We start from the raw sequence: 22792 nt of genomic DNA on the forward strand, positions 1-22792 counted from the left end.
GCAACATCTAGTGAAATAACTTCTAAATAAGCAAGACTGTTACTGTGGTAATGTGGTAAAGAGGAGGACTGAGTAATGCCTTTCATTTCACAAGAAATTCTGGATAAGCAGGTGTCCACAAAGTCTTGGCCAGGCAGGGTGTGTGTGTGTGTGTATGTGAGGGTCTGACCTGTTTGGTGCTGAGGAGATAATGGAGACGCTGAGCTTGGAAGTATTTCTCTTGTTCCTCTCTCTCCACTGCCACTCGAACTCTCTCTCTTTTCTGCTGTTCTGCCAATATTTCTAACTCTCTCCTGAAGACACACACACACACACACACACACAATGCATTTTATAATAATTTTAAGACATCATTATGCAAAGAGTTGATTAAATCACTATTAAAAATCTGCATAAGATTTTTTTGGTCAATTATTGCTTTTTTATTGGGCGGCTTAGTTGCGCAACAAGTAGTGTCAATGTTCACTGTCACTCAGCTCCTGGGTCATGGGGTTAAAACATGTCTGAATGTTTACCCCATGTCGGAGTGGGATTCATTGTTTCCTCTGGGCGCTCCAGTATCATCCCACAGTCCAAAAATAATCTGGTAGGTGGATTGGCTATTCACAAAGAGTTCACAAATGAGTGTGTGTGAGGAGCTGGGGCCACATGCAGGGTATGTACCTGCCTTGAGTCCAGTGATTCTTAGAGGGCTTTAGACCCATAGTCACACTCAACAGGGTGAAGCAGTTACAGAAAATGAATGAATTCATTAATGTTTTGTTTTTAAATGTATTATTACAGCCTTCACATATTTAAAAGAAACACATCTTACACAATACAAACATTCAAACATTGTAAGTATCAAACAAATTGAAAAAAAAAATGAAAAAAAGTTGAACTCAGATACACACACACACTTTAAATCATATTTTTTACAGACATTAATGCCAACTATTGAGGCCTAGATTAACACAAAGTAAAATTTAATCTCCCTGAATGCTTTTTGTTATTAAGAAACAACTGTTCTTTTTATTATGCAATTCTTTATTGTTCTTAAATTGTGATACTATTAACAATGTGATGTTTACTCTTAGAAGTTGTATGCTATATATGGTGCACTATTCACATGTGAAACTTATCTTTTTTAATCATGAGGCATTCAACCAGGTTTAGCCAGGTAAAATTATCTTGTATAATTAATACAAATCCCATTTCTTGAGATGTGTAAAACACAAAGAAAAAATTATGTAAAACACAATAAAGTAATGTGTGATCTATGAGTTGCACCTATTTTACCTACTGATACACAGAAGTGCCAAAAGCCAGTCATTTGACCTCTGAGTGCTGTAATGACTTCTGATACCAAAACCAACAAGTTAGTCACAAATGACCAGTGCTCAGCACTTCTAGGATTAATTAACACTAGTATTGCGCGGTATACCATTACTAGAAAAGTATCGTATTGCTTTGTGATTAAAAACGGTACAATACCCCATACAATTAATACCAGTACTTTAACCCCTTTCCGCAGAAATGCCCTCTACCCAAAACACAAATACTCACAGACCAATTTTCAGCCACCTTCACTCAACTGTTCTCCAGAAAAACAAAGAGAGACCACCCTGCTTGGTACTGACTCTTTACACCTGGAGCTGGACGCCGTTTAAACTCCTTCTTTTAAAAAATAACAGACATGTAAGGTCTCTTTAGATTCTGTCTTTAAAATTCACTAACAGTCTCAGGAAAGGAGCCTCGCCAATGAAAAGCTCCAAAAGAAAATACCTTGTTCACCACACCGTAAAGGAGTGTTTATGGCTGAAAGAGCACTGTGGAACACCATCCAGGCCAGTATAGTTTAGAATAAACTTATATTTACTTGTTTTATCAAAGAACAACCAAATGAAAACTTTATGTTTTGTGAGACTATTATGAATGAGTGCCACAGGGGGCAGTGTGCGCCCACAGCGCTTTACCTCCTCTCCCTCACTTAATGATTTAGCCGCTAGTTTTAGTGACTTTTTGGACCTTCTAGCGAGTTATTTAAAATACAAAAATCGCATCAGCGTCTTTTTTACTTTACAAACCTTAGCTAATTTTTATGGAAGTATAGATCACTGGGGCTGACCAAGAGCGAGAGATACAGCTCTCTCTCTGTGGTTATTCTGTTCCCAGATACAGAGCTGTGGGTGACACTGCAAAAAGAGTAAACACATGCCTTATGAATGTATGACACTGGGCTGTAGGCATAACTGGACCCAGATATGGCGAAATGTCACGTGTTACGTCACACTTAAGAAGCAGATAATAGTGATTTTGTCGACTGCCCTCAGCATGTAGAGAAAGTACATTACTTTTTGTGATGTTTTATGTTTTTGCATTAGTATGGTTGTCAAGATATTTAGGCAGGTATAGTATTGCAAGTCATAGTTTTGATATTGTGACAACACTAATTGACACATGTGCAAAGAAATCACTTTTATGTTTTTCAGAGACTGGCTTAATTGTATTTCATAATTGGTTGGCCCATATGACACTATACTTGGCCAGTCAGTTGCTATATTGTCATGCCGGCGGGGCATTTTGTGTGGATTTGAAGACCTCTTCACTAAAGGCTCTGTCTTTGCAAACTAAGATGATTTGTGGCTCACCATTTTATGGCAAATATTATGAGAGGTTTGTAAGAAAGTTAAAAAAATCTCAGTGTATCATCAAAGAGAACAGAAGTCTTTTACTAGACAAAATACTGTGAAATAATTTAGGAAATCCAGAGAAATGCACTGCTGAATGCACTGTTGAATGTGCATGATGTTCAAGCCTTCAGATGGCACTGCATGAGAAATTTTCATTGAAATAAGTTTAACCACATCAAAGTAACATTACATCAAATATTTCAAGCTGAAACTGTATTACCTAATATATGTTATATGCAGGGCGGCACGGTGGCGCAGCAGGTAGTGTCGCAGTCACACAGCTCCAGGGGCCTGGAGGTTGTGGGTTCGATTCCCGCTCCGGGTGACTGTCTGTGAGGAGTTTGGTGTGTTGTCCGCGTGGGTTTCCTCCCACAGTCCAAAAACACACGTTGCAGGTAGACTGGCGACTCGAAAGTGTCCGAATGTGTGTGTGTCTGTGTTGCCCTGTGAAGGACTGGCGTCCCCTCCAGGGTGTATTCCTGCCTTGCGCCCAATGATTCCAGGTAGGCGCTGGACCCCCCGCGACCCTAAATTGGATAAGCGGTTATGGATGGATGGATGTTATATGCATATATGCTACTGATATCTCTGAATTTAAATAAAATGGAAATGTGGGCTGTGGTCCAATAAGTCCACACTTTAGACCATATAGAATGTTAACAGCACAAGGTACAAAATCCCAAATATTTTATGGTATGGGGTGTGTCAATATTTATGGCATGGTGACTTGCATTAATGCAGAAGGATAGAGGGATTTTAGGCAGACAGGGATTTTAGACAGACATATCTATTGTTTTCCTGGGCAGTCCATGGTTATTTAAAAAATGCAGTGCCTGACAATATTCTGCATATGCTACAAAAGTTCACTGCTGAAATTGCAACAACTATTATAGAGTTTGCAAATATAATAAAAACTATAAGTACAAGTATAATAAAAAGAAAAACATGACATACAAACCCCATTTCCAGAAAAGCTGGAAACTTCCAAATACTATAAAAACTGAAATTTATTAAATTAATTAACTGACTGTAACTGCTTATCCAGTTCAGGGTCATGGTGATTCCGGAGCCTAATTGGAATCACTGGGCGCAAGGCAGGAACACACCCTGGAGGAGGTGCCAGTCCTTGGCAGGGCAACACACACTCACAGATTTACTCACACACTTATAACTAGGAACACTTTTGAGTCACCAATCCACCTACTGACGTATTTTTGGACCGTGAGAGGAAACCGAAGCACTCGTTGGAAATCCATGTGGACACAGGGAGAACACATCAAAGTCCTCACAAACAGTCACACAGTGGGGCTCGAACCCACAACCCCAGGACCCTGGGGCTGTGTGACAGTGACATTACCTAGCATAATGCCAATTAAATTAAATTAGTTTACTTTAGCAATTTGTTAAAACATCTGAAACTTTATTTAAGACATAAAGGACAAAGAAATTATTAATAATGATTTAAATGACAAATGTATTTTATATATATATATATATATATATATAAATTGACACCTGAAACACACTCAAAGAAAAGTTGGGCCCAACATAACCTTACATAACCTTAGAGGTGTCATCTCAGATGACTTCAGGCCAAGAGAAAATTGCTAGTATTTCTGTGCAAAATTAACATGTGGCTTTCTTGCTGCATAATACAGTTTCAGGTTGTGTTTCTTAAAAGTAAAATAAATATTTCCCAAATAATACATGTATATTCAGCAGTTGTTGCTGCCCTTGGCCTTTATGCATGAACCCAGTTGTAGTTTTGTGAGTGTCTGTATTGTTATGATGTCAATCTGAATGTGTTTAGTCAGAAAACACCTGGTAATTCTCTGTGTTTGATGCTGTTTTGATCTGAAGCTCTTTATTACAGTTTTAGTTTTGTTTTGTTGGGTTGATGTGAATGTTCTTTTCTTTTATTGTATCATTTTAAATTGTTTGAGTCATTTGTATCATGTTTTCTTTTACATCTTTATGTTTTTCCGTTTATTGCACTATTTTATTTGTTTTAATGGACTTTTATGATTTTTATTCTTGCTTTAAATTTAACAGTTTTTTTCTGTAAAGCACTTTGAATTGCTCTTGTATGAAAGGTGCTCTACAAATAAATGCATTGCCTTGTATGTTCGCTAGTTTTTTTTTATCTGAAGGTGTTTTTTATCTGAAGGAGTTTGATTTCTGTTGTAGTTTTGTGGGTTTTTAGCTGTGTTAATTTGTTTGGTCTAAGCCAATATTTTTTGATCTGAAGCAATTTAGTTTGAGTCTGGCTGTATATTGTGAGTGCTTAATGTTGTACTGTAAATATGAAGTTATTCATTTGTCCAGTGTGATCATCTCTGCAATATTTCAGCTTTTTTGTCTGTGCTGTGAATCTGTAAAAGGATGAAGTGATAAGGGCTGGTACTGAGAGAGATATTTATGAATATAATGTACACGAAGCAGAAACAGACATTCACATTATTCAGAGAGGACCACAATCAGAAAAACAGTCGAGGGTTTAAATTCATCATTCATTGAATGTAACCGCTTGTCCATTTCATGGTCGTGGTGGGTCCGGAGCCTACCCAGAATCATTGGACGCAAGTCAGGAACACACCGTGGAGGGGGCACCAGTCATTCGCAGGGCGACACACACACATACGCACACCTATGGACACTTTAGTCACCAATCCACCTACCAATGTGTGTTTTTGGGAGGAAACTGGAGCACCCAGAAAAAACCCATGCGGACACAGAGAGAACACATCAAACTCCTCACAGACAGTCACCCGGAGCGAAACTAGAACCTGCAACCTCCAGGTCCCTGGAACTGTGTGACTGTGACACTACCTGCTGCGCCACCCTTGGGCTTAAGTTAAGAAATATTAATAAAAGGCTTTAAAGTCACACACATTCTCTCTCTCTCCCCATCTCTCTCTCCTTTCCCTCTTCCAACCTCTCTAAAACTTCTGAACCTTGAACATATCTTGAGACCAGTTTTTGTTTTGTGAGTGTTGATATTAAACTGTTTACTCTTATTCTAGTTGTATGTATTTTTGCTGTTGGGCTCACCTGAAAAGTTTTAGTCTGACACATGTAGTTGTGTATATGCATATGTTAGTGTTTGTGTGCGATGTGATCTCTGGAGCTGTTTAGCTTGAGTCCATTTTTTAAAGTGTTACAGTACTGTGCAGAAGTCTTAGGCACATAAGATAATTATATCTATTTAAACTAATGCCTTCTCAGTAAGTGTGGTGCTTGTATAATGTTATATATAATCACAGTAAATACATAAAAGAATAATATAAAATAAATAAATAAAATATAAAATCAATTTTTTTCTATGAAGTAGTAGATGTGAGTTTGAAGAGCAACGTTCTGTTCTGATTCTGCTTGATTGCATGAATTTGTTAAATCAACAGCACACTTCACTTAAAATCATTACTTATTAACTGGTAAAGCTGGGTATTGGATAACCTCAGATAATATAGATAGTATTATATTATAATATATAGTTTTGGAAAAACATAAATCAACAAATTCATACACAGAATATCACACTCACTGGAATAATGTTATTTGTTTTTATTCTAATGTTGGCCATTATTTGTTGTTTGTTTGTTTGTCTTTTAGCAAATAACCACTTACTGCTCAGATAAATAGCGTTTTAAAATCTCTGGTGCCTAAAACTTTTGTACAGTACTGTATATTATTGTTTGGTTTATCTGAAGGTGTTAAGTCTGAATGTAGTTTTTTTTTTTTTTTATCTGAAGCTGTTTATTCCAGTTCAGTTGTAGCTTTGTGTGTGTTTTGCTGTAGTTGTGTTGATCTGAAAGTGTTTAGTCTGAGTCCAGTTGTAGTCCTGTGTGTTTATGCTGGGTGCTGTGCTCTGTGTGACCTTTTCTGACCCATATCTCTCTCTTATTATTAATCACTGTGTAGTGGACAGAGCTGAACAGATTTGTAACAGGAACAGGATCTCGATCTGTGTCTGAGAGGAACGGGGAACACACACAGCTCATTAGAGCTGATGGACACCGGAACACCAGCACAGATGACCTTAGTGTGTCCTTAACAAACACAGACACACACACACACACACACACACACACACACACACACTCACTCACAGAGCCCTAACGCCACTGATAGACATGTTCTCAAGAGCTCCAACTAAACACCTGAATATCTGTTGCTTTACAGTGTTGTAACTGCTGTGCAGGTTAACACTCTGGAAAACTGCTCGTGAGGCCAAAGTAACCATCCCCAATGTGAGCAAGGGGGGTATAAATGTCCCCCAACATTGGGCTGTGCAGCAGTGGAACCCTGTTCTATGGAGTGATGTAGCTTCATCCGACACCAATGAGATGAGCTGGAGAAGGTGTTTCTAATCTGGAACTTAATCATCCAATGCAAGTTCGTACCCTCGTTAATGTTTATCTGGCTGAATTCAGTATTCATTCACTTTTCCAGAATTTACTTTCCCTGAGTACCTTTTAGATGAGGAAGTCCTATTTAATTCACCACTTAATTAGGGAGAGAAAAGTGGTGTCATACTTTTTTCCTGCAAAGTTATTGTTGTACATACAACAACAAGAATTAAGCAATTTTTGTTGACACTGAAGGAAGTGGAAAATGTCAGACACATACCTGTTTATACAGAAAGTAAATTAAATGTAAATGTAATTCACTGCATAAGTCACGATGTATTTAAAGGTGCAGTTATGTATGTACATTCATTTGTTCATTTTTACCCAGAGGTGTACACTGCGTTAAGCTTAAAAAATGCTGAAAAACTGGATTTTAATAAAAGCCCTTGATTTTAAAAAGGGATGAGCTGCTTCTGGTACTTCATTAAAATAAAATAAAAGTAAATAAAATTAAATAATATAAATATTGTGGAAGCTTAATATCTCACCACAGTGTCTGCACTAATGAGCGCTTAAGTGTGAATCGCTTTATTACTGTGATAAAGCATTTGCCCTTAATACTTAGAAATGTTTACAGTATGTGAAGTAAGGGAAGCCTACAGTTATGAAGCCATTTTTATTATTTATTTTTATTTTCTAGATGTCCTTGAGACAAGGTGGAGACCGAAGACTAAACACTAGGAGCCTGTAAACTCCCTCAGTACTCTCACACACAGTTAAAGATTTGTGGAACATTACAGAGAGGCATTTATCTGATTATGGCAGTAATAATTACCCAGCTGTTTATTACAGATACAGAAATAATTCATGCAGAAACAAGCCGCCATGGCAATGACACTTTGTGTTCAGTAAATATGCAAAAAAATGCTGTGGTCTAATTACTCCAGCCCAGAGGAAGCCCTTATTAAACTGAACCTACAGTGCCTCCCTGACAAAGAATAAAGTGTTATATTCTGTGGAACTCTTCCTATGGACGTACAAGAACCATAGAACACTGCGCCAAACTCTGAATAATAAGAAACATACAGGTTTCTCTGTTCTTTTCGGTTACGTGGGTTACAATTAATATTAAAATTATTCTCCAAGAAAATTAATTAATTCATTAATTCATTGTCTGTAACCTCTTATCCAGTTCAGGGTCGCGGTTCCAATAAAATACAAAAACAAAATTTTATGTTAAAATGAGCACAAACAAATACACAGAATGAATGAAACCAGCTACGTTACCCTACACCCATTGTGCACAAAGTGTACATAATCTATATAGAAACGAAATAAATAAAATGCGATGATCTGGAGCACATAAGCCTAGACTTGCAATATTCAATGCAAAGCATAAAAAAGAGGAATAAGTCCCCCAGCCTTTGGCAGTGAAGCAGCTGGAGTAATGGAGCTCTGTCTATTTTAATTACCCTGAATATCAAACCTATCAGCATTATTTTAATCTTTTCAGCTCCAATTATGAAAATATACACTGTAACTGTTAAATCTGTGTTTTTTTATAAAGTAAAACTCTCTGCATCATACACATTAAGGTAGAGTGTTACAGTTAAACTCCATTTAAACCAAGCAGTCGCTCTCTTTGTGTGTGTTTGTGTGTGTGTGTGTGCGGTCCGGAATTACTGATCCAAGGAGCACTTAACAAATTTACATTTAATTTTAGGTGAAACCCTTAAGATATTTCCCCACAAAATATATTGACCACATTAACGTGTGACTATGAGTTTTATCAAAGGTAAAATATGATTTTTGTTCAGCCCCAAGAGCAGAGTGTTTTATTAATGCGACAGCATCTGGAAAGCTGAGGCTAATTTTTTTATTTCAAAACCCCATTCTTAGTGTATGACCCGGGGCAGAGACGATTATGCACTGCTTGCTGTTAATGTGCGTGTTTAACACTTAATATTTCATTTTTAAAAAAATCATTTTTCTTTGTAAACCTACTGCACATCATCCCATTTACAACGAGTTCTGTAATGGTTCTTCAGTAGTAGTAATAGTAATAATTCAAATTTAAAATGCTCAAAAAATAAAATACGGAACATTACAGGAAATAAAGTAAGGGCCATAAAAATAAAACAAGCCTTTTAGTACAGAATAAAATAACCATTCGAGCAGGTTATTTGGCAGCTTAGAAGTTTTCTTAAAACTTAAAACATGCCACAGTTTAGCCAAAAAACAATCAACTATAGTTAGAAATCAAATAAATCTTATTATTTTATAGAACAATTTTTGCTGGGAATTTCTGCTGATGACCAAAAGATTTTTTTAAATGTTTGCATTTTTAGGTTGTGTGTGCATCATACAATAAACTCCATTAATAAACCAGTTTACTTTTTATCAGTCTGATCTTACCTGATTTGTTCATTCTTCTTGGCCAGAGCGTCCAGGTATCTTTTCCTTGCATAGTAATTATGGACATATTTTCTCACATAGTAGCCTCTCCATCTCTGCTGTATCTGTATAAAAATGAAATAAATATTAGTAATATATATTACAAAAATATGCTTGTCTAATACTGGATTTAAACAAAGACTATATAGCCAACATCTCTTTAGAAAACCAGCTGCACAAGAGCATAAGTTGACCAAGGTGACCAATGCCAAGAGTCTGCCAGAGAGGTATAAACTCCCAAGCACTGTGTTATTAAGCAGAATAATTTCGTTCTCTGAATGATATGGAGTGGTGTTTAAAAATTCACCCCAGCAAGATTTATGTAGATGAACTCCACCAAATCTAGACAACAGAGTTTAAACATCTGCAGTATAGACTGAGTAATACACTTAATTTATAAAAGCTCAAAATATATTTGCATGCATGTAAGTATCTCTTTCAGTTCATGTTTTATTTAGATGAATGTGTTCATCAGTAGCATTAGTGTAATTGATTTTTAACTGAAAGCAGCTATATGACTAAAAAAGGCTTTGACTTTCCATCTTAAATACGTTTTAGCTTGCTGTCTCTGTCACCAAAAAAAAAAAAATCCCAGAAGTGAAGTGGACAGATGTCCTTCAGGCTAATGAGAAGATTAAAACAATAGCAGGAGAAAAAAATAATAAGGTAAAAACAAAACAAAATGAGAATTGCCATTGATCAGCAGTCAATAGATAATTCTAAATAAAGTAATTGCAGGCTGAGATTCCATGTCCTTGTGACCTTTTGCACACATAAAATCAATGGTGAATATTGCTCAATTAGATCCAATACAAATCTGTGCTCCCTTGTAAACATTGGTTTCCATTAACAACCAACACATTGGCCTTCAGTAAAAACACCATAAACACTGAGGGGAATGAGGGAAGGCAGCGATAAAAGGGTCCTGTTGTTGTTGTCTCCTACATCTGAATACACAAATGTGTCTGGAGCAGCTGCACATGAGTCTAAGGTCACCATGCCTAATGCCAAGCTTGAGCCAAGAGTATAAAGCCTCCAGCAATGGGAAGTGGGTTCTCTAGAGATTCATCCAATACCTTGGGGGCGGTTTGGGATCAACTGATCCCAACATCAGAACAGACACTTAATAATGTGTCTGTGGCTGCCAAGAAATCCCCACAGCAGTGGTTCAATATCTAGCCCAGAAGAGTAGTGTACTGTTACTGCAGCAAAGAGGAACAAACTCCTGATTGACATCCAAGAAATGTGTGGTTGGCTTTATACTCATGTAGCCCACACTTTGCTCATGTGCACACTCATGTGCAGCTGTTCCAAAATGTCTCATTCATTCCATGATTTTCTTTTTTATCTCACCTTAACTTAAAGTAGTTGAACACAGTCATTAAGAAGTGTATATAAACGTTTGGGCATATATTATAATGGACAATAATTTATGTATAAGTGACTTGTTTTGGAAGGCAGAATTGTTTATTAGGAAACAAGTAATAAACACACAAAAATAAAATTTTTATAAATAAAAGAGAAAAAAATAAAATAAATAATAATAATAATAAAAAAACCCAGATCTGCTGTGTCCTTTAAATCTGGAGCATGAAATTCATACTGTTTAACGTTGGCCCCTTATTTCTCTCTAATAAACTTTTACATTTTGCTGCTTCCCGGACATAACACTCTGCATTTTACTGGTGCTGTAAAACTTGTCCGGCCTTCATAGCCGCTTCAGTCTGAATGGAGATCAAACCTTTACTTGCATGGAAAATGACCTAGAGAAAAGGTCCAGCTCTTGTTAGTCTCACATTACCGAAAAGAGGACAAACCAAGAGCTGTGTTGGACACTGAGGCACTCATAGTCTGCAAAAAATGATCTCGGACTTAAAAAAAATTCTTTGAAACAAACTCAATATCAATTCCTCTTTCTAAGATTGTTGTTAGAATAGTAATAGATTATTCAACTTATAGAAGCTCACTCTTCTCATCAATGCCATTCCCCAGTGGACATATGCTTCTCTTCGGTAAATCATAAAATTTTGTCCTAGTCATAAAAAGTTTAACTTGAGGGAAAAAGTCAGCGAGGGATCATAAAGTTACAGTTTAAGAGCATATTCCTTGCCTCATTAAAGTGCCAAAATATCACTCAAACACCAGCCTTTCTGATTTATGGCTCTACTGATACAACATGGATGGATAAAACCACAGGAATTACAGCTGAAAGCAAAATAACATGCTATATATCTAAAGCATGATTACTGTGCTGAAAATCAGCGATGAACAATAAGAGCGCTGCATGTTAAACACTGAAAATGATACTTGTTTTAAGTGACTTTAACTGGTCAAAGTGTTCTTATTGCATTGGCAGATCAGTAAAATGATAAAAACATTTAAAACAAGTAAAAAAAAAACATCAGTAAATAATTTAAATAATCTTGGAGATTTCTGTCTTAGAATAAATTCAATTGGATAAATTGACTAGATTTAAGATGATTTCACTCAGTAAGAGCTCCTTTCTTGCAGTGAAAGATCTGAAACAGATCATTCAATCATCTATTCATTTTCTGTTACCGCTTATGCAGTTCAGGGTCAGGGCGCATCCAGAGCCTACCTAGAATCACTGGGCTTGAGGCAGGAACACACCATGTACCAGTCCATCACAGATCGAAAAAACACTCATGTTTAGTTTTGTTTACTGAAATTTTGTTTAATATATTAAACAGTTTGAAGTTGTTTCTTAATTAAGTTTGTAATAACAATGGGGCTGTGCTTTGACTTTTGTTTATCAAATGACAGGACAAACTGTTAGTCCTGATTCAACAAACTGTGAGGGAAATATTTACCTTGACAGCCATTTTATTGTAGAAATTCATCTTCATGAGGAAATACGCCGTCTGGTTATGCATATGTGTGTGTGTGTGTGTGAGAGATAGATACAGAGAGAGAGAGAGAGGGGGGGGGGGGGGAGAGAGAAGCAAAGCAAAGTCAGACTCTATATCGAAGGGACACAGCTCTTAATACAGAACACACACGTGTCTAAAGAAAATCTATGGGAGTCAAACACAGAGTTAATGGAGATATATGACAAACCGCTCTGGACACAGTTTGATAATCAATGACACCCGCATGAGGAATAAACTCAATCTAAACACTTTTATATTATTCACAGCATTCATAGTTATTGTTTACACACTGAGGTAACAGTTTCTATAGGATCCAGCACTAACACATAACCTCATATTTCTGTTATGAACAAAGGAAATCTAAAAAACAAATTGTGTGATGTCATAATATTGTTTGTGTATTTTTCTTGTTGACTGTGATGACTGTTGACCTGTGTGATTGCTTGAGTTGAGAATTGCTCAGTTAAGGTGAAGAGAATCAATTAAATATAGCTAGGTATAGCTAAGTTAAAATAATACAAAAATATAGGAAAATATAAGCTACATATAAGTATTGCAAAGAAAAAACACAGCGACAATAGATTTTCCTTATAGTTTAATAGGGGACTCAGGCCAATATATGTATTATACCTGTTGATACTGATTCTGGTGACAAAACCTATAGGTTTTTACATCAAACTGGGCCAGGAACATTCAATAAAATTAAAAGTTGCTTGGTTAAAATGGAATTCCAGCAAATATTTTTATAGTATTGATGGCTTATAAAAGCCTTGTGATAGTGTCATGTAGAATTACGAAAAAAACCCTGCAATAAAGTGTTACTCTACTATGTGTAAACTTAGAAAAAACATAAGCAATAACAAGGTAACAACAAAAAAAGAATGACAGCTGAATCCAAACTTTAGATTCTGAGAGAGAGTGAAGAGGATTATGATGAAAACAGTTCCCTCTGTAAGTGATATCTGAGATAAAGGCATTCCACAAAGAATCGATGTGGATTGTCAAATTACGAAGCTGTTGAAGGTGTAAGTCGTGTAAGTGCTGAATGTTAATGAGTGAAATCATAACATAATCAATATTACACCACTCTGCAGCTTACCTTTACCCTCAGCCTGAAGAGTTCCCTTGCTCTGAAACCTCGCCATGTTTTCTGTATAATAGTGGCCTTGCTGTTGATGAAGCTAGAACACAGTTTGTCCGTTAATCACAGTCCATTATAATATTAACACATTAACAGCTCCACAGTGAAACCTGAGAGAGAAGCGTTTTAGGGAACATTTAGAAAATCTTTCTCCTGAGAGCTCCCAAATGGCTGCCACCTCTCAGACAGGTCCACATCCGCATTCATCATGAACTGCTCGCTCTAAATGCACATCTACGGCAATGTTGAACTCGGGAAAGCCATCCGTTTCAAAAAGACCATTTATAACCCCAGAAAATCAATGAGGAGATGGGGAGGGCACGGACCTCGAAGCTGCACTTAAGGAGCTCAGATTGTGCCTAATTAACCACTTAACATACTGATCAATTAACTAAAGTAATCTAAATTAACCTACTGTCTGGAAGTTTGTCTGCTGAACCTACAGAAATATATGGAGGTTACGTTGTGGTAGCTCCGAGTGTTCTGGGTAATTTTCATGTCTAAAGACTAAAATAGACTTGATTTAGAGTCTGAAGGCCATAGAAAGTGGAGCATGGGGTTGGAACTGCCCTCAGCACTTCAGGACCAGGCAAACCACAATGGACTCCAGTGTTTGATGATACAGAAGCCAAAAAAAAGCAAAATAAAACAAATAAAAAAACATTTTATGACTAGATACTATGGATAAGTTAATTATTATCAGGATGAGCACCCTCACCTCAGATATGCTCGTACTTTACAGCCTCTGAACCAGCTCTGGATTCGGATCGCTGCAGCATTCTCTCGCTCTCTGTTCTCCTCAGCAATCCTGTTACATTGTAAATAATACAAATATAATAATATACAAAAGAGTACCAAATGTTATTTCGTATTAGTAATTCAGAGAAGGAAAGTGTGTTTGTGTGTGTGTTTATTAAACCATCCTGTGCCCAAAACCATACAAAGTGTGAATAGTATACCAATAAAAGTAAAAAGATGTAAAAAAACAGTATGTTAAGGCTACTACACCTGACTAGTGACCCATACACTAAGTAGGGAGCTGTGCATTTAAGCATAAACAGTTTTGTATTGGACTTATGTGTAATGCACTAATTGTGAAATTATAAAAAGAGGAACAAGATTCCAAAGAGAAGCAACTTGTCTTCTTAAAATCTTAATTTATTAAAATAATAACATTAGCTAATTGCTGAACCTTAATTGACGTTCCTCCACTATCTTTCCCATCGGAGCACATGGAAGTATTGTTAACAATCTATATTAGGAAACAAGACAACGTATAAACCCACTACGTTACAAAGCCGTAGTGTTTGGATAATGTTTAATCACCTGTTCCTGGTGTAAAAACCCTCTATAACCTGATCTATTTTACTGGAGAGCTGCACCAGCCTCGCCATGTTCCTGTCGGTTTACGCGTCTTCATGACAACGGACGAGCCCAAATCACAGGAGCAGGGGGAGGAGGTCTGGGTTGCCAAGTCCTTCAAAATTGCAACAAAAGTGTGTTTTATAACCAGCCCGATAGAAACTAAACCTAGAATAAAATGTGTAGTGTTTGTTCTCAGGTTTTTATATCGTTACATCAACTTTCATCATTTTATTCACTTTTATTTTATTTAGAGTGCACTTTATTGTTGACTACATGAGCCATCTGGCACAGTCTGCTGAGATAAACACGTGGTTGATGAAATTGTTTATGTTCCTGCCACAGAATTAATCTGACAACAACGCCTGGAATTATGGATTGATCAAATGTAAGGCAAGTCTCATAAAGTTTGTTAAATCATTAAAAACAGGTTTTTTTATATATCATTTATATATGGGGTGATATGTTCTCAGAACATTTAAATTATGTCCTTGGTCTAATTTCACTATCCCTAATGTGACTGCATACAGAGAAGTGATGCTCGGTGTTACAAACTGTGTATTGATTACCCCCTCCACTATTTATTGCATTATTGCAATATGAACAAATTGAGAAACTCTAGAAACTTTTTGACTACAGCACAATAACTATAGACTACTAATGTGAATTGAATAATTGGTCCTGAAAACATTTCAAACTACATTTTAACTACCTTCTCTCATTTATAAATCAGCACTCCCTGCTCAAGACTCCATACTAACCCAAACCCTAACCCTACTCCAAACCCTGTATTCCAGGCTCCTCATCACAGTGTTGATACTTAGGCTTTTCCTCTTCATTCCTTTAAGGATTCTGGTCTGTATTACCTGAATGAAGCCTGTTTGGACAAATGACCAGTTTGTGGTCCAACTGCAGAGTTGAGGTAGAAATACGATCTGGGCTTTGACCCTTTGGCCGTGTGCTCCATCCATCCGTCCGAACCTGGACGCTAATGGCCTGAGACGCTGTGTTTTGACAAGTTGGAGGCTGTGTGCCATCAGTCGAGCAGCATGGAGACGAGCTGGTTCCTGGAAAAACCACAGATTTACACATCTCCTGCCAGGAGGTCAGTAGGGTCATAACAGTATGAATTACAATATTTTTTGTTAAGGTGGACACTCCTGTTTTGACTGGCTATAATAATCACATTTAACTCGGATGTGTTTGGATAAAATAAGGAACTAGAAAAAATAACTGCTAACATTGTGAAGGTGTCATTATTCTTTGTTTTATATATGCACTTACTCTCAGGGTCTTTTTTTATGCACGTGGACACCTGCTTCTGCTTCAGCGAAATTAAGGGTATTCATCAGGTGCTTATGTCCTTAACAGTCTCTACTCATCTGGGAAGGCTTTACACTACCTGTTAGAACATTATGGTTAGGATTTGCAACATTCAGCTACATACATTTTAGTGAGATCTTGTACTGATGGATTGTTGCTGATTACTTCTTGATTCAGCTCATCCTAAAAGTATTGATGGAGCTCCAACACTCCAGAAACAGTGACCTTAGGCTTATGTGCAAATGCTCCAGAGCATCCCAAGCATTTCCCAGTATGTCCTTTAACTGATACATATCATATATAAATTTACTCTCATTTTAAACAAGAGGTAGCAATAATTCTGCTGTTCAAAATAATGCTAAGGTTCACATTTGTCCCTATTTTACCATTTAACTGTCGAAATGCATTTTGGAGATGAAGTATTGGGTGCTGTAAAATGAAAAGGGCGTATTTTTGGTCAACTTTTGCAGAGTAATGATGAGAGGAGTGTGCTGCATTCTGAGATCAGAAACATGTTCGAAAGACCTTGAGTCAGAGAACGACAGAAGACTAACATCTGCAACATGTTGTAGTTCTCAGTGCCCCAAGGAAGCTGTTTAATATCATGAAATATAACGCTCTGCGTGTGCACCTCCGCATCATCAATCTCTGAGCCTTTTTTGTCCCAACACTATGGGAGTGCATAATTGAAATGATGGTCATTATTCCCCTGTGCTGCTTTTTTTTACCCACCCCTCCTCACCTTCTCTTTCCCTTTCTGTCTTTGTTTCCCCTAATGGATAAAAAGCGTGACTGTTCTGGCGGAAGGGAGAATCATATTTTTATTAGCTGGCCCTTATCTTTGGGGGGAGAGAAAAGAGGAAAGGTAATGAATTGAGGATTGTGTAAGGTGGTTTAATCTGGTGGTGTTTCATCATTATTTGTGGCGTGTTTTGCGTGGAGACAGCAGTAATCCATTAAGAAGGGGGATGATCCTGCGAGGGTCTTGATGAAGTCGAGACTCTTTGCCCCGAGTGGAAGGGCATTTACTGCTGCCGGCCCCCACTGCCAGAGCCAGATCCATCACGACTCTTTATCCCTTCATCACGCTGTTTCTCCTCCTTCTGTTTCTCCTCAACGCCTCCTCCACTTTTCAGACCTGGCCGAACAAAGTCAATCATATTATGTATCTCTTTCTTTTGCATATGTGTGTGTGTGTGTGTGTGTGTGTGTGTGTACATTACTGTTGTCCATGTGGTGAAGCAATTAAGACCTGACTTTTCTCTGTGCGTGTTCATTATAATTTCACTCTGCTGCAGCTTATCACACGATGCACAGTTATTTGTGTCCTCCTGCCACTTATTATTCATCAGAAACTTACTCTGGCTATTCTCCTATAACTGCCTTTTTTCTATCTGTTTTGCATTTCCTCTCTTTTTCCCTCTCTCTCTTTCTCCCGCAGTAATTCCTGGCTGGAGGGCTGGCGTGTTTCATGTCCTGAAGAAAGGCTTAGCCCACGTTTGATTGAGGTCTCTTCCCGTTCCTCTGAGACGTGCTGCTTGGTGGCTAAGGGGAAACTGATCCGGAGCCTATTTGATGGAGGTGAGTAATAAAAACGTATCATTTGTGCGCGTTCTGTTGCTTTCGGTTACTTCTTTCCGGTCCCTCACACTTTTTACGGGTCCCAAATCACAGCCTCCTTCTTTAATGGAAACTGGGAACGCTCGCCTTCCAATTTTGGAGAAAGAAAGAAGAACACGGAGAGATGAAATAAAATGAAATAAAGAGAATTCTCTCTCGCTCCCAGGCCTGTCCACCTGAGCCAACTTTTCTCTCTCGCTCTCACACTCTCTCACTTCTCTTAGTCTCCATCATCGTGCCACTCAAAGATCACTCGTTCTTTTCATCTCTCTGTCCGCAGAGGCGGTGTTTGTGTTGTTGTTGGTGCCATTGCCTGGAAACAATGAGCAAACACAGCGCTAGTGTTTTGTTGTGGCACTTCAGTCAGTCTTTCTCTTCTTTACAGGTAGACAGACATATTAATATTTATGATGCTGAATATAAAACCAGTGCAGATACTTTTGGAGGTGAAACTCTAAAGAATAAAATTGCTTGTTGAAGTTTTCCAATACATTTAATATTTTGATTAAAAAAAGTTTATATTTGGAAAGGATTCAAGTTATCTGTAAATGAAAAATCCATAATGTCATCATTTAACATTTTTTTGGTTGTTTTTATGTGAAATCAATCTAAAGGATGTTGCCCAGGTGCCTTTCCATGGATACACACTCCATGGATATATACATGCAGCAGATAGTGTCTCAGTCACACAGCTACAGGGACCTGGGAGTTGTGCGTCCAAGTTCCGCTCCAGGTGACTGTCTGTGAGGAGTGTGGTGTGTTTTCCCTGTGTCTGCGTGGGTTTCCTTCGGGTGACTGTCTGTGAGGAGTTTGGTGTGTTCTCCCTGTGTCTGCGTGGGTTTCCTCTGGGTGCTCCGGTTTTCTCCCACAGTCCAAAAACACACGTTGGTAGGTGGATTGGCGACTCAGAAGTGTCCGTAGGTGTGTTTGAGTGAATGTGTGAGTGTGTGTGTTGCCCTGTGAAGGATTGGTGCCCCCTCAAGCGTGTGTTCCTGCCTTGCGCCCAATGATTTTGGGTAGACTCCGGACCTACCATGACCCTGAATTAGATAAGCGGTTACAGACGATGGAAGAATGAATACAAACAAAGCAAAATTATGTAGGAACAAAACCTTTAATCATTAAAATATCTGGACAAGTAAATGATAAACCACCCATTAACAGCCAAAACTTTAACATATGCTAATAATGCAATGATAATATGGAAATCATTTGAAATTCTTTCTATTGGGCCATTCCTTATAAAATATGACAATAAAAGAGGAATGTTCCAAATGTTCACACAGGTTTGAATGCACTGTTCAGTGTTAGTAAGGTTTTAGGTTAATTTATTAACTATACTGAGGAAAAATGAATGCACATCTTCATGTTTCTTCACATCCTACTCAAGGGGAGTTTATGTTCTACACACACACACACACACACACACACACACACAGGCCTATGACCTGGAGAGGGAGCTGTTTAACCCAATTACAGACAAAAGGACAAAGCTGTGAAGTGAGTGAAGTGAGTGAATTCAGACTGGTCACTGCTCAGAGCACATCCATTAATGGCTGTGCCTATGGCTCCTAAACTATGAAACACATTGCCAAAATCTCTTTAAAGTACAAATATTTTTAAAACATTCCTGGGTATGAGAACAATTGCTATATAAAAGTAATAGAAATTATTAATATTATTCATTCATTCATTATCTGTAAGCACTTATCCAGTTCAGGGTCACGGTGGGTCCAGAGCCTACCTGGAATCATTGGGCGCAAGGTGGGAATACACACTGGAGGGGGCACCAATCCTTCACAGGGCAACACAAACACACACTAACACACTCACGAGTCACCAATCCACCTACCAACTTGTGTTTTTGGACTGTGGGAGGAAACTGGAGCACCCGGAGGAAACCCACGCAGACACGAGGAGAACACACCAACTCCTCACAGACAGTCACCCAGAGCGGGAATCGAACCCACAACCTCCAGGTCCCTGGAGCTGTGTGACTGCGACACTACCTGCTGCGCCACCGTGCCACCCTGTTTTTATAATAATGTATTATTATTAGTAGTAGTATTCATTCATTCATTATCTGTAAGCGCTTATCCAGTTCAGGGTCGCGGTGGGTCCAGAGCCTACCTGGAATCATTGGGCGCAAGGTGGGAATACACCCTGGAGGGGGCGCTAGTCCTTCACAGAGCAACACAGACACACACACATTCACTCACACACTCACACACACATGGACACGTTTGAGTGCCAATGCACCTACCAACGTGTGTTTTTGGACTGTGGGAGGAAACCGGAGCACCTGGAGGAAACCCACGTGGACACGGGGAGAACACACCAAACTCCTCACAGACAGTCACCCGGAGCGGGAATCGAACCCACAACCTCCAGGTCCCTGGAGGTGTGTGACTGCGACAGCTTTTGATACACTCAAGCTATTTATTCATTTATTTATTTTAAATGTATTTATTTATTTATGTTCACCCCCCCCCACTCTCTCTCTCTCTCTATCTGTGTGTGTGTGTGTGTGTGTGTGTGTGTGTGTGTGTGTGTGTGTTAATGTGTGAATTGTAAAACTGCTGGTGTGAATGAGCTGATTTAGTCTGAAAATGGCTGTAATTGTGGTGAATTGAACCTAATCTAGGCAATATTCTGTCTGCCCAGCAATTCATCTTCTAAAGAAGATAGAGAAAGAGGTAGAGGGAGTGAAAGGGAGGGTTACGAAGGAGGGAGAGTCCTTGACCTCTGACCTCCCGCTGTTTTTTTTTCTGTTGCTTTTTTGTAGTCACGGTTCAGGCCACTCCATCCAGGGCCCGATCTCATTCCTGGTCTCTGTTCGCTTCGTTTGAGCTGAGCCTGGCCCAGGTTTTGTGTGGTTTTGTTTTATTGTTGATTTGTTGCCTATTTACTCGCCCTTTCTCCAGTGGCTCTGGCCTGTTTCCAAGGAGCAGTTACCTCAGAGGTTTGTTCTCACATTCTAGCTTGATGATAAAGTTCTGGCTTTAACACATTGTGCACTGTTTGAGAGAGAAAAGTTCTGAAGTTTAAATGATTGAATTGGCAGAGCAGAGGCTGGCCCTTTTGGTGCCAAATAAGTTTCTTTTGTAGAGTTTTGTCATCATTCGTACGCTGCACAGTTTTTTCATTTGTCATGCGTTGTCCAATTTAAAAGCAAATAGATAACCTATTATCATGTGTGAAAAAAAAAAAGATTCTGCACTACGAAATCCTCCCACCCTTCACCCCCTGCCCCCCCTGCTCCCACTTGATTTGAGGACAGTGCTGTAAAAGCCAAAAACAAATTACACTCTGCAAGTGTTGCAGATATTTACAAAATAATTTGTAAATTTCTATTAGGTTCAACATATGACTCTGGAATTTACAGAGGACAAAAATTAACAAAAAATTTGAATTAGATCCGAGCTAATATAGCCAATACCAAAACCATTAAAAAATGCCAAGATTCACTTTGATACCAGTTCTCCAGATCGGATCGGGTCAGAACATGATTATTAAAGGCCTAATCCTGCTGGGATACATGTTCTTTTTCTTATTATTTGTGAGAGTCTTTTCTGCAGGGTATTTCAATTAATTTAAAACCTCTCTCTACCTCTCTCTCTCTCTCTCTCTCTCTCTCTCTCTCTCTCTCATTTCTCTTAATCGTTATTGCTATGAGATCATTCTTTGAATTACCCAGCGATCATTTAAAGAGTCAACCACTGCCAAGTCATTAAGCAGCAAAGGTCACACGTGTTTCTAAAGGATTATCCGTGTTAAGGAGTCGGAAAACACTAAATATTCCTAATCCCGTGTTATTTGCCGCATGGCTGGTTAAAAGCTACTTTAAGCCTCATAAAATTAAAGGAGGTTTCTCTGAGCGGCGGCAGCACTGGCGTTTAGACGGAGAGGTGGAGAGTGAAAGAGTTGTGCTTCTGAATTAAATGTCAAAAAATCTTCTCAGGTCCCAGATATATGGTTCACAGAGGCTGCTTTTGATTAATGCATTTAATCTAAATCACCCAAAGTTCCTTTTCTTTGTGTCCATAAAATGCAATGGGACACAAATCAGTTTCACTGCGTCTCGATAACAATCGCAAAATAATGCATCTTTCGCACGCAATAAATTGTTGCTTATTCCCTCACCAAAATCAATCCATCCGGTCCGGATTTATTAAAATCCCTCTCATATATCTTCACCAATGTTTGTTCATCTGTTTTTTGATACATTTATATCACCTTTGTTATGGTCTAATGTTTTCCCTGTCACTGCGGCGTAAAATGGAAAAATCTATTTTGGGCCAATTTAATAATTAAAGAAGTGGAATGGTGGCGAGGAGCAGTAAATGGAATCGATGGAGACGGCGGTGTGCGACTCCAGATAGCACCTTTCCCCTTGAGGTTTTGATTAACCCGTCCCACAGTGAAGCTGACAGCAATGTTCCACAGCGGGTGGGAACTGTTCCCTGAGGCCCTCTTTTTGTCTTTTCATAAACCTTTTCTGGATATATTTGAAAGAGATTTTATAGCTGTGTGTATGTGTGTAAGTGGGTGGGGTGTGTGTGTGTGTGTGTGTGTGTGTGTGTGTGTGTGTGTGTGTGAGAGACAGGCTTAAGGGCACTCTATTTTTACAGGCCTAATAACTGCACTGAGTCCATTTAGATATATTCTACACAGTGTTAGCAGATCTCCACCTCAGGCCATGATCTGAACACAGCTCATAATGAACAGGACTGGATGGATGCTCAGGCGATAAAAAACACAGCCAGCAGATCTCTAACTCACCTCTAACTGGTCTCTTACTGATTTCTCATCTCCAACTGAATCTTAACTGATCCTTAATTGGCCTCTACATGGTGACTAACTGAACTGGTTTCAAACTGACATCTTACTGATCTGTAATTGATCTCTGACTGGTCTCTAAATGATTTCTAAATAGCCCCAACTGCTCTGTAACTGGTCTCTAATTGATATAAGACTGAT

General features: G+C 38.4%; 1 protein-coding gene across 4 annotated transcripts in view; it reads right to left on the bottom strand.

Moving 5' to 3' along the window:
- spata17 (spermatogenesis associated 17) overlaps window positions 1–14930 on the bottom strand; it is a 52248-nt gene extending 37318 nt beyond the window's left edge. For all 4 annotated transcript variants that reach the window (XM_066641393.1, XM_066641400.1, XM_066641384.1 and 1 more), the window contains exons 1-6: window positions 14834–14930; window positions 14226–14315; window positions 13466–13547; window positions 12307–12357; window positions 9437–9540; window positions 170–293 (exon numbers count right to left, since the gene is read on the bottom strand). In XM_066641393.1, coding sequence (XP_066497490.1) covers window positions 170–293; window positions 9437–9540; window positions 12307–12357; window positions 13466–13547; window positions 14226–14315; window positions 14834–14901 — 519 coding nt within the window. In that variant the 5' untranslated portion in view covers window positions 14902–14930. The remainder of the gene's footprint in view (window positions 1–169; window positions 294–9436; window positions 9541–12306; window positions 12358–13465; window positions 13548–14225; window positions 14316–14833) is intronic.
- Between the last annotated feature and the right edge of the window lie 7862 nt (window positions 14931–22792).

The sequence above is a fragment of the Hoplias malabaricus genome, chromosome 1 (assembly GCF_029633855.1).
Source record: "Hoplias malabaricus isolate fHopMal1 chromosome 1, fHopMal1.hap1, whole genome shotgun sequence".
NCBI lineage: Eukaryota > Metazoa > Chordata > Actinopteri > Characiformes > Erythrinidae > Hoplias > Hoplias malabaricus.